The sequence below is a fragment of the Alexandromys fortis genome, unplaced genomic scaffold, assembly GCF_014885135.2.
Source record: "Alexandromys fortis isolate MF-2015 unplaced genomic scaffold, M_Fortis_MF-2015_v1.1 scaffold_118, whole genome shotgun sequence".
Taxonomy (NCBI): Eukaryota; Metazoa; Chordata; class Mammalia; order Rodentia; family Cricetidae; genus Alexandromys; species Alexandromys fortis.
In genome coordinates, this window is record NW_026068010.1 from 3,244,323 (window position 1) to 3,255,589 (window position 11,267).

General features: G+C 47.9%; 1 protein-coding gene across 2 annotated transcripts in view; it reads left to right on the top strand.

Moving 5' to 3' along the window:
* Window positions 1-8,222, top strand: part of Medag (mesenteric estrogen dependent adipogenesis) — a 17,243-nt gene extending 9,021 nt beyond the window's left edge. Inside the window, exons 2-5 of one of the 2 annotated variants that reach the window (XM_050161952.1) lie at window positions 626-735; window positions 4,119-4,231; window positions 4,691-4,730; window positions 7,010-8,222. In XM_050161952.1, coding sequence (XP_050017909.1) covers window positions 626-735; window positions 4,119-4,231; window positions 4,691-4,730; window positions 7,010-7,134 — 388 coding nt within the window. In that variant the 3' untranslated portion in view covers window positions 7,135-8,222. Of the gene's footprint in view, window positions 1-625; window positions 736-4,118; window positions 4,232-4,690; window positions 4,977-7,009 lie in introns of both variants that reach the window. The other variant, XM_050161950.1, reaches the window with a different exon arrangement.
* The last annotated feature ends 3,045 nt before the right edge of the window (window positions 8,223-11,267 follow it).

The window sequence follows — 11,267 nt, forward strand, 5'->3', positions numbered from 1 at the left end:
CACACACACACACACCAGGCGGGAGACACAGAGAGGAAGAGGAGCATAGACAGAGGGAGAGCATGGGAGAGTGAGAGAGACGGGGGTGGGGTTGTTCATCTTTGATCCGGGGGAACTCGAGGCTCTGATAGCTTCACAAGAGCTTTGCTCATGTGTTGTAGGGCATTGGTCGCATCAGGCAAAGGCTTCTCTCAAAGCAACACGTTGATACCAATCCACCCCAAGGACCATAGACCCCTCAGTCACTTAGCAACGACACGAATGGGATTTCCTTATGTGTGTAAGATGCGGTGACCTTTATTAGGACACGTTTTAAGAAACATTCCTCAGGGCTGGAGAGATGGCTCAGTGGTTAAGAGCATTGCCTGCTCTTCCAAAGGTCCTGAGTTCAATTCCTGGCAACCACATGGTGGCTCACAACCATCTGTGATGAGGTCTGGTGTCCTCTTCTGGACAGCAGGTATACACACAGACAGAATATTTTATACATAATAAAAATAAATATATAAAAAAGGAAACATTCCTCAAAGGCTATGGCTGAGGTAGGCTTACGTCCAGTCAGTACGTCACCTTCCTCATGTGGGAGCGGGCGCTACATCTGCTGTTATTTCTCCTCTTCCCGCAGATATGTGGAACTGACCACCTACTCTGATTATAAAGACTACAGGGAAACGATATTGAGCAAGCCCATGCTGTTCTTTACTAACGTGCAGACCAAGAAGGACACATCCAAAGGTAGGTGTTTAAATAGTCTTCATTTGGTTCGGCCTTGCTGGGTGGAGGGCTAAGGTAGGAGAGAGGCCCAAAGAAGGGAGGATAGACGTCAGCCACGCCAAGGGCAACAGCGAGCAACCTGCTCTGCGCAGCCATTTGGAGCGCTGTACGCAAGGCTGGCTCAGCGAACCTCGACTGATGGACACCCCCTCCACACACTTCTCACTCCCTGTTCAGGAAGGAAGTGACCTGACACAAAGCCTTCAGAGGTTTGACTTCCTTTCTAGACAGGAAATGATTTGACATTCTGGTCCTTCTGGGGTTGGAGGAATGGTCGGAGTAGTGAAACCCTCATGTATCAAATATTGTGTCTGAGGCGTGTTTTCTCATCACTAGTTGGACTAACAACCTGCAGGGCCTGTGGTCCAAATGGGGCTGACTCGAGCATGAAAATAGGTACAGCTGATCATTTATCTTTGAGAAAGATTTAAGGTTCTTATTTTTCAATGTATTTTGTATAGATGGGTGGGTGTTTTGTCTCCACATAGATCTAGGTTCCACTTACTTGCCTGGTATCCTTGGAGGCCAGAGAGGGGACTGGATCTCCTGGAACTGGGGTTACAGATGGTCGTGAGCTGCTGTGTGGGTTCGGAGAATAGAATGTAGGATCTCTTGGAAAACAACCAGTGCTCTTAACCTCCAAGCCATCTCTCCAGTCCTTAAATTTCATTTTAAATTATGTGTGTGTCCAGAGTGGTACATGTACCTGTGTGTGTACAGTATCTTTGGGGGACCAGGCGGGGGCATTGGATTTCGGGGAGCTGGAGTTACAGGCAGTTGTCACCCACCTGAAGTGGGCACTGGGAACCAAAGCCAGGTGGTCTGTAAGAACAGTTTGTGCTTTTAGCACGGATTCATCCCTCTGTCTCCACAGTTAATGATTTACCTAGGATGAAGGTATAAAGTTCACTGTGGCAGGATGCAGAGCCAGCCTCCCTGTGGAGTAAATATTCTGTCCTTGTTTTAAAGATGAGGGAAACTAATATGTATGTACATAAATATAATCTTGAGGGTAGTTGTAGGTACTTTAGGTTTTGTGTTTCTGGGTGTTCTAGGACAGTCTCTAAAGCTACAGAGAAACTTTGTTTTTATAAAAACAAACAAATAAATAAAGACAGGGTTTCACTGTGTAGCCCTAGCTATCCTGGAACTCACTCTGTAGACCAGGCTGGCCCCTCAAACTCACAGAGATTCATCTGCCTCTACTTCCTGAGTGCTAGGGTTAAAAATGTGTGCCACCCACCTGGCCTAAGTAGTATTCCTAAAGAGAGTTCAAGGTGATAACTAGTGACGGCTCATTTCAGACAGACTCACTCAACCCCCCTCGGTAACCGGAGCACTCTCTGCCCTCTCGGTTACTGGAGCACTCTCTGTTCATCATCCCAACTCAAAGTGAGAATGTTTTGTTTGCTGGAGAGGCCAGAGCACAGCCAGCGGTGACCAGCCTCATATGACTAGCCACATCCTAGTACCGCGTGTGATCTGGTTTGGTGATGTCCTGGAAGCTGGCCAGGTCTCCAGGATTGTAACTCACAGATGTACAAGTGCACCCCCTGACTTGTTCCCCCGGGAGGGATCTAAAGAAAGAATGAGAACTCTTACCTCAGCATTTTCATCAAAGTTCCAAGAGTGACACAAGAAGGAATCTGCGAGAGGTTCAGAGAGCATGCGTAACTAATTGCATGGTAACGTCTACGGGTAAAGATATAGGACCACAACAGCTGGCCAGCTGTGGAAAAAGCGAGGGCATGAAAAAGTTCTGTAATATCAAACCCAAAAGATGGCTAAGCTTGCACGAGGATGACTGTAACTAAGGCAACATGTCAGCCCTCCTGCTATTCTAGACCACAGTTTATGCAAATTAGGAGCTCCCGTCCTCCAGACAAGCTCTGCGGTCTTCTAGAAGCCTGTCGTGGTAAACACGCAGACCGACAGATCTGTGAGTGTGCAGTGTGCCTCCTGCCTAGCATAGGCCAGACCTGGGCATCTAATGAGCCTTTGTTCTGGGTTCCAAGTAGCTGTTGGCTTTATCCCTCATCTCAAATAGCAGATAATGTGGTTTCTATCTAAAGCTCCTTTTAAAAATTCAGGAGGAGGGAAAACGTGGGTCAGAAAACTAAAAATGAGTAAGATTAGTATAAAATGCATTCAGGGCTGGAGAGATGGCTCAGCAGTTAGGAACACTGGCTGCTCTTCCATGGGACCTGGGTTCTAGTCCCAGCACCCAGGTGGAGCTACCACCAGCTGCAAATCCAGTTCTAGGCATATGGCGTCCTCTTCTGGCCTCTGAGAGCACCAAGCAACCAAGCGGCACACAGATATACATGCAGGCAAAACACCCATATACGTAAATTGAAAGAAATAAATCTTCAAAAAACATATTCCTTAAAAATGTAAATGTTTGCCTTTGGCCCACAGAATTTGCCTCTGAGATATCTCAAAGGCAATAGATATTCTCAAAACCATATAACAGCCGGTCCACGCCTGGAAGCAGAGACTGGCATGAGTGCTTTGCTTTGCTTGATAAACTAATTTGGGCTTGGTTCTTTGGCTGGGAAAGAGATAATTGGTTAATAATATTTCAATTTTTTTAAAATGAAGAAACAATCTTCCCTTTGTTTATATTGTGTGTGTTGCGCAAGACTCGGGGACCAGACTCCACCTCCAAGGCCTTGGTGCTTGGGACTCTAGCCTAGAGCAATGGAGATATCTTAAGCAGTGATTGTCAAACTTCCTAATGCTGCAACCCTTTAGTACAATTCCACACATTGTTGTGAGTCTCCAATCATAAAATTATGGCTGCTACTTCATAATTATAGTTTTGCTACTGTTATGAATCATGATGTAACTATTTGATATGCAGAATATCTGATATCCAACCCCTGTGGGGGTCGTACCCCTGCCTTACCATCTTAGGGAGCCTAAATTCCATCCTGGAGACCACAATGTAGAGGCGAGAACCAACTGGAGCAAGCTGTCCCTTGCCTTCTGTGTGTGCGCGTGCATAAACACACACACAATCAATAAACAAATGTAAAAAAGAAATTGCAGAAAGAACCTTTTCCACACTGGAGACACACTGTGGAGAGGAAGTTCTCACATAAGGGGCTTTTCATTTCCAAGGTAGCTGAAGCCCAAGCCTGCGTTCACAGTAGCCCAGAGCGTTGTTCACACCGACAAGGTTCTGGGGAACATTGCTAGAAGTCTAGCTGGGCACCCAAGGAAGCTATCGGGAAAGAGAACAGATGCATAAAATCTTCCGAAGAGGCTCGGGGCGTGCTTCTGCTAACCGGAAGAAGCATGTTTGGGTCACGCTTTTTCTGACTTCTGCTTGCCTCTTCTAGAAAGGACCTATGCATTTCTTGTGAACACAAGGCACCCCAAGATAAGGAGGCAGATAGAGCAAGGGATGGACATGGCCATTTCCTCAGTGATCGGAGAAAGCTACCGACTTCAGGTGAGCCGGGCTTTCGGCAGAAGGGCTGCCTCTCCACAAAGCAACCAGTGACCCTGGCTGGTGGACCGCCTTTTCAGAGCGCAAGGATGCAGACATTCTGTAATGTCCATGTGGGTTTTTTTTTTTAATATTTATTTATTTATTTATTTATTTATTTATTTATTTATTTATTATGTATACAATGTTCTGTCTGTGTGTATCCCTGCAGGCCAGGAGAGGGCACCATACCTCATTACAGATGGTTGTGAGCCACGATGTGGTTGCTGGGAATTGAACTCAGGATCTTTGGAAGAGCAGCCAATGCTCTTAACCACTGAGCCACCTCTCCAGCCCCATCCATGTGGTTTTGTACGCATGTCATTTAACTCCTCTCTCTCTCTCTCTCTCTCTCTCTCTCTCTCTCTCTCTCTCTCTCTCTCTCTCTCTCTCTCTCTCTCTCTCTCTCTCTCTCTCTCTCAGTTTGATTTCCAGGAAGTCGTGCAGAATTTTTTTCCTCCAGGTACTGAAGTGCTGAATGGGCAGAACTTGAACTTTGCCTACGAATTCAAGGCGGACGCCCTGTTCGATTTCCTTTACTGGTTTGGGCTCAGCAATTCCACCGTAAAAGTGCGCGGGAAGGTTCTGAACTTGACGAGCATGAACCCCGAAAAGAAAGAAACAATTAAGTTATTTCTGGAAAAAATGAGCGAACCTCTAATCCGAAGGAGTAGTTTCTCTGACCGGAAGTTCAGTGTCACGTCTAGAGGTTTGTCACACACTCAGCGGGTGGGAAAGGTGGCTGGTTCAAAGGGTGGAGCCCGGAGTGAGAGCCAAGTGGCCGTCTGCCTCCATCCAAAGAGAACGATGATACCTGGGCACACAGCTTTAATCCCAGCGCTCTGGGAGCTCAGTGCCAGCCTAGACTACATAGCTGGACCAGATCAGCACCTGCTACCTGCAACTTGGGGAGGTAGGAATAAGAGGTGCTTGTTAGCCTAAATGAGAAGCAGGGCACAGTGGTGCGTACCTGACTACCAGCTCGATATGATGGTGAGGCAGGAGGATGACTTGAGCCCAGGAGTTTGAGGTTAGCCTAGGCAACATGGGGGGAAGGGATCCTGTTTCAGACAAAAAGAAAAGAGGAGAAATGGACAAAGAAAGCAAAGGGGAAGAGAGAGGTAGTGAGCTTTCTGACATCGGTTATCTGATGCAGCAAGTGCAGAATGCTAATTTAAATGAAAAGCTGTTGATTTTAGTATTGGTGCTCACTTGAGTACAGGGTTCAACTATTTTGGAAAGAGTGTCGCATCCCCCATTTCATCTGTGTGCACTCCCGGTAACAGAGCCATCGGCCAGCTTGCAGGCTCCGTGGCCGTGGTCTCTGTCTCAACGGTGTGTTCAGAAGGGCTCTCAGATACTACAAGAATAACTCCTGGGAAGGTTTCGTTTACCAACCCAACATGACATATGGCGGGCTCTTGGTTTTGAAATGAGCCTAGCTTAGGCAGATGGCACCTTCCTCTGTGAGATGCTCTCTGAGGGGTAGCTAGCCTGGACCCCAGAGCGCTTCCAGAATCAGGTGAGTGTTTGCAGAAACCTGGGCCCAGGGTCCCGCAGTGCTCTGCAAGGCAGATGTCAACGGTCTAGATTGATTGCATTTAATGGCAGTTCTTTCTTCCTCTGTGTGCAGCGGAAGTCCTTACTCAGGGGCTTCTTATCCTGGAAATTGTCTGTCTCTCTCCCTCTTTCCTCTCTCCCCCTCCCTCCCGCCCTCTGCCTCCATCAATGTCCCACTCTTTCCCTCTTTTTCTCTTGATCTCTGTTCCCCCCATTTCAGCTTCTGTCTGTTTCATCCCCCCATCCCCATCCCCAATCCATCTTGTCTTAGCTTTATCTCTCTGCCTGTGCTTTCTCCTTCACGTTACAATCCAAAGCATTGTGGGTGGTCTCGCCTTGCTTTGGCTGTGCCATCTTTGCCTGGGCCTCAGTCTTACCCACTGGCCCCAGCATCCAGGGCAGCATTCCTGCATCACAGTGACTCACCCTCTGTCCCTGCATAGGGTTTCCCCTAGGGCACATGGGGTATGAAAGTGTTGCGCTTCCAAGAAAGTTTCGCCCGAGCCAGGCCTAGGGCCTCCTCAGCTCGGGAGCAATGGAGAGGACTTGCCTGGGAGTTGGCACTGCTGATGGCACAGCCGCGGCACACCTGTCGCACTGGCAGGCTGCCGAGCCTGGCACCCAGCTCTCAGACTGACTGGCAGCCCACCAAGGTTGGCAGTCTGTTCTGTCGGTATCAGAAGCTGACCTCTAGCTGGGAATGCAACTCAGTAGTAGAGGGCTTGTTTTCATCTTCCACCAGAATCTGACCCCTGACCTCTGACCTCTGTCCTAAGCATCTGTTTCCCAGCACCTGCTGTTTACTCCAAATCTCCAGCCCTCTGGAAAGCAAGTAGTAGTCATAGCAATGGTGTCAATTAACATTTTTTTTTCTTTTTGATGAAGCCTCACTATGTAGCCTTGGCTAGCCTGAAACTCGTTCTGTAGACCAGGCTGGTCATGAACTCACAGAGATCCACCAGCTTCAGCCTCCTGAGTGCTGGGATTAAAGGCACATGCCATCCCACCCAGCCAGCAGAACTAGCACTGATGAGAGAAAATCAGCACATTTTTTGTTTAGCTCTTTGAGTGCCCCGCGGAAGCCAGGACTCATTACTGAAGTGGCTGTGTTGGATGGGTTTTGATGGCCCTTTCTCTTCCTGTCGTGATGTCATAATGAGCACCTTCTTCACTGTGTTTTAGGTTCAATCGATGACGTTTTTAACTGCAACCTGTCACCCAGATCATCGGTTACAGAGCCACTTTTGGCAGGATTATCCTTTCCAAGTGTTCTGGAATCTGAAGAGAAATCCAGCGAGTTCATCTGATTGGTCTGAAGATTCTAGCTGCCGCCCTTTGACAGGGGCCCTGAGGCAGACAGTGGGATATAGGGGTAAGAGGAGAGAGGAAGTGGGCACTTCCATCCCTTTGCCAGCCCCTGGTCCTATAAAGGCCCTTTCCCCATTTCCCTGGGCATGGTGCTCTGGCTGGCCAAGTGCACATGCCTTCCATCAGGATTATGATTATGGGATGGAAGGGTTCTATCCCTATGGCACACAGTGCCATTGACGTTGAACATCTGAAGACTCTGAGGGATTCTCAGGGGACTGCAGCCCTGAACTCTCTGGGAGGCACCTTACTGGGACCTTAACCCTGGTGCTTCAGTGGATCACGGATGCCCTCTGCTTGGAACTCACTTTTAGGCTCAGTGCCCAGCAGGCCTGGGTTAAGTCATCTCTTGCAAGTGTGTTAGGCAAGGCTGGTACCATATTTCACTTGGAGACAAATATCGTTTTTATTCCACCCATGGGAAACCTCGAGGACATTCAAGATCCTGGCTGCTGGTGGATCTGCAGGGTGCCAGGATGAACCCTGACAGTATGTAAAGCCAGGTGGCACAGCAATCCATCCGTGACAAGACCGTGTCCCCCTCCCTGCAGGCACACCATGCGAGTTGGCGTTTGAAATACGCTTTTAGCAGTCTTAACGCAAAAAGGAAAGTAAGCCATTACCAAAGTGGATGGAACCCCAGTGCACATCCCGCCTTACAGCTAAAACGGGATTCACTGAGAGGAAAGATATTATCCAGTCTATGTGTAAATGCTTATGTGAATGGCCAGGCGAGGGACACACCTGCAATCCCAGCACTTGGGAGCTGGAGGCAGGAGAATCAGGAGTTCGAGATCATCCTCACTGCACAGGCAGCTCCAGGCCTATCTGGGCTATGGAAACAACAAAAGCTTTGCAAATAGTCGCAGAAAGCCAGATGTGTGGACCCTGAGTATCGTTTTTCTCTACCCGTTAATAACATTCCCGTGCTCCATATTTTGATAACACTACTTGCTGATGGCCTGACGTTTGTATCTGAAATGCTATCTAGTGCATACGCACAATTAAAACTTTCCTTGGCGCTCAACCTGCAAGTGATTAAATTTGTGGCCGAAAGGGTATGGGGTGGGCCCCTTGAGGTCTGTAGGTGGTGAATTTTCTTTGTAGCGCACTAGACGTCAGCACAGGTATGGTTTTCAGAGTCACTTCCTCAAGGAGACACTTCGAGAGCGAGACGGGGAGTATTTAGAGAGAGAAGATGAAGTTTGTATGGAGAGAAGAGGAGCGAAGTGCTTCATGGGAGGACAAATACGCTATTAGATTCAGGAAAACGACAAATAATAAAGAGTTGGAACCAGCTCTCCACCCGTGGAAACAAACCACTCGTGCATGGTGAGAATTAAACTCATCGCCAAGGAAATAAAAGCTCCATTCATAAGACTGACAATTTGCTTTTGAAACTGAGCTGAGAAAATAGCCAGTAACATCCACAGAAAGGGACTGGAGATCTGGGATGTTAATCTCATCGTTCAGAATTCTCGGTTGACTCTGAAGTAGCTAACTCCATTGTTCACCCAACTGAGTTTTATCAGTTGCCTATCCCAAAATGCACAGTGATAGTGTATTTTATTGGCAATTATTTCAGAGAAGTAAGATTGGCAAATCTATAACTTGGTGATAGTTCTTCCTGGCTGACGGAGGCCTCGAACCGGGCACACATGCGGCCTGATGTGGACCAATAGCGTGGAAGACTAGGAAAAATCTGTGGCCTGCTCCCACCAAAGCTCATACTGAAATGGGATCCTCAGAGTCCTCTGTTCCTGCATTTATATCAGTACTTGCTGGCTACACATAACAATGTATTTTATGATAATTTCATGCATGTCCATAATGTGTTTTGATCACGTTCATATACCCCAACTGGCTCTTCGGCTAATTTCCTCCCCAGCTTCCACTCCTACTTCCATGACTGTTTTCTGGAAATTTCTGTCTTAGGACAGTGATTAGTCTAGGGCTCCTTAACTGCCACAGCCTCAGGAAGTTTCAAGGCCCGTGATGGTCAGTCAGTTCCATGTGTCAGCTTGACTGGACCAAGGAGCCTAGATCTGGTGAGGCATCATTCTGGATGTTTCCGTGAGAAATGAAGTTAACCTTAAATTAATGACCTCTGAGTAAGGCTGGAAGTCCTCTCTAATGTGGATGGATCTCACTTAATCAAAGATTCCTCCCCTGCAAGAGGGACTCTGCCAGAGCTGCTGGCCTTTGGATGACTGTGCAGACGCTTTGCTGAGTCTCCACCTACTGGTCCACCCTAGATGGTGCATCTAAGGATGCCCAACCCTTAAGTTCAAGGCTAGCCTGGGATATATGAGTCTTGTCTAAAACAAGAAAATACCCAAGGGCCGGGGGAGACACACATACACACACACACACACACACACACACACACACACACACACACAGAGAGAGAGAGAGAGAGACGGAGAAGAACATAGAGGGAGAGCATGGGAGAGTGTGAGAGAGGGACAGAGGGATGGGGGGACTTGTGTTCATTATTAATCCAGGGGGATTTAGGGCTTTGATAGCTTTAGATGAACTTTTTGCCCACATGAGAAACAGAGAGAGAGAGAGAGAGAGAGAGAGAGAGAGAGAGAGAGAGAGAGAGAGAATGAATATGAGTTTTCCTGCTTATTAGTTTCTAGACTCCTAACACAGAATGAACCCACACATCGAGACAATGTCTTAGTTCACCAATCAGCTAAAAAGAACACAGCGTGCTTTTCACACATTCCTTGATGCAAATAACACACGCTCCATGGTAGTAGTGTCTTGCCGGCATCAAAAAACAAGGCAGAGTAGCTCACTCAGTTTCTGTCGTGGTTAATATAGACTGTCAGTCTCATAGGGTCTAGAGTCACCTAGGAGACACCTTTCCTCTTGCTTGGGAAAGTTTAGCTAGTTAATCTAGTTCATTAAGACAGGAAGCCCCCCCCCCCATGGTTTGGGACCCTGGACTACACAGAAGGAAGAAGGTTAGCTGAGTACAGACACTCAGTGCGCTCAGCTTGCGACCTCAGATGCAAATGGACCCAGCAGCTGTCTCGTGATTTCCCTGCCATGATGGACAGTCAGTCAAAGTAGAACCCCCCCCCACTTCCTTCAGCTGCATTTGTCAGGGGCTTCAACACAGAAATAGGAAAAGTAGCTCAGACGATACCGTTGTGCTGAGAGTGGCAGAGGCATGACTGTGAACCGGCTTGACCGGCTCTGGAATCTTCTGGGCTGCTGGAGAAGCCACCGCGGCGCTCTTCCTCACCCTTGACTAATTCTCTCTGAACTTTCCCACCACTTCTTTCTTCCTCCTAGTCAGGAAGTGAGCTCACAGTCTGCTCTGTATTTCTAGAGTGTGGGTCGGGGTGTGCGCGTGCGTGTGTGTGTGTGTGTGTGTGTGTGTGTGTGTGTGTGTGAACTTGACACAGGCTATGGTCATTTGGCAAGAGGGAACTTCAACTGAGGAAATTTCTCCATCAGATTGGCCTAGGGGCATTCTACCGATTAATGATTGGTGTGGGAAGGTCCAGCCCACCGTGGGCGGTACCAACCCTAAGCAGGTGGGCCTGGGTTATACAATGAAGCAGGCTGAGTAAGCCCTGGGGAATGGCATTCTTTTGCAGTTCCTTCCTCTAGGTTCCTGCCCTGGTGGGCTGTGATGTGAAAGTGTAAGATGAACAAAGCCTTTTCCTCTCCAGGTTGCTTTTGGTTAGGGTGTCAGAAAATAGACTAGGACCCTGAAACACAAACTCAGAGGCCTCTCTCCAGCAGGCCCCTGTCTCTTTCTGGGCTCCTCTGCTCTGCTGAAGCTCCGAGCTCAGGCCCTGAACCTTACTCTTGACCTACAAACTTGACCAGGTCTCTCTCCTCTTAAGTAATAGTGTCACCCAACTCCATTGGCCTGCTGTGCCGGTTCACAGCTTTCAATCATGCTGTTTGTTAACAATAAAGTCACAAGCTATGTAAAGTTTTCTTTTTTTTTCCCTGGTATATATCAAAAAGTTCTGATTTCCTTTGCTGGACAACTCTTGGCAATCACCAGTTCTTTTATTCTGATCTTAATAACTAACATTAACTCAGA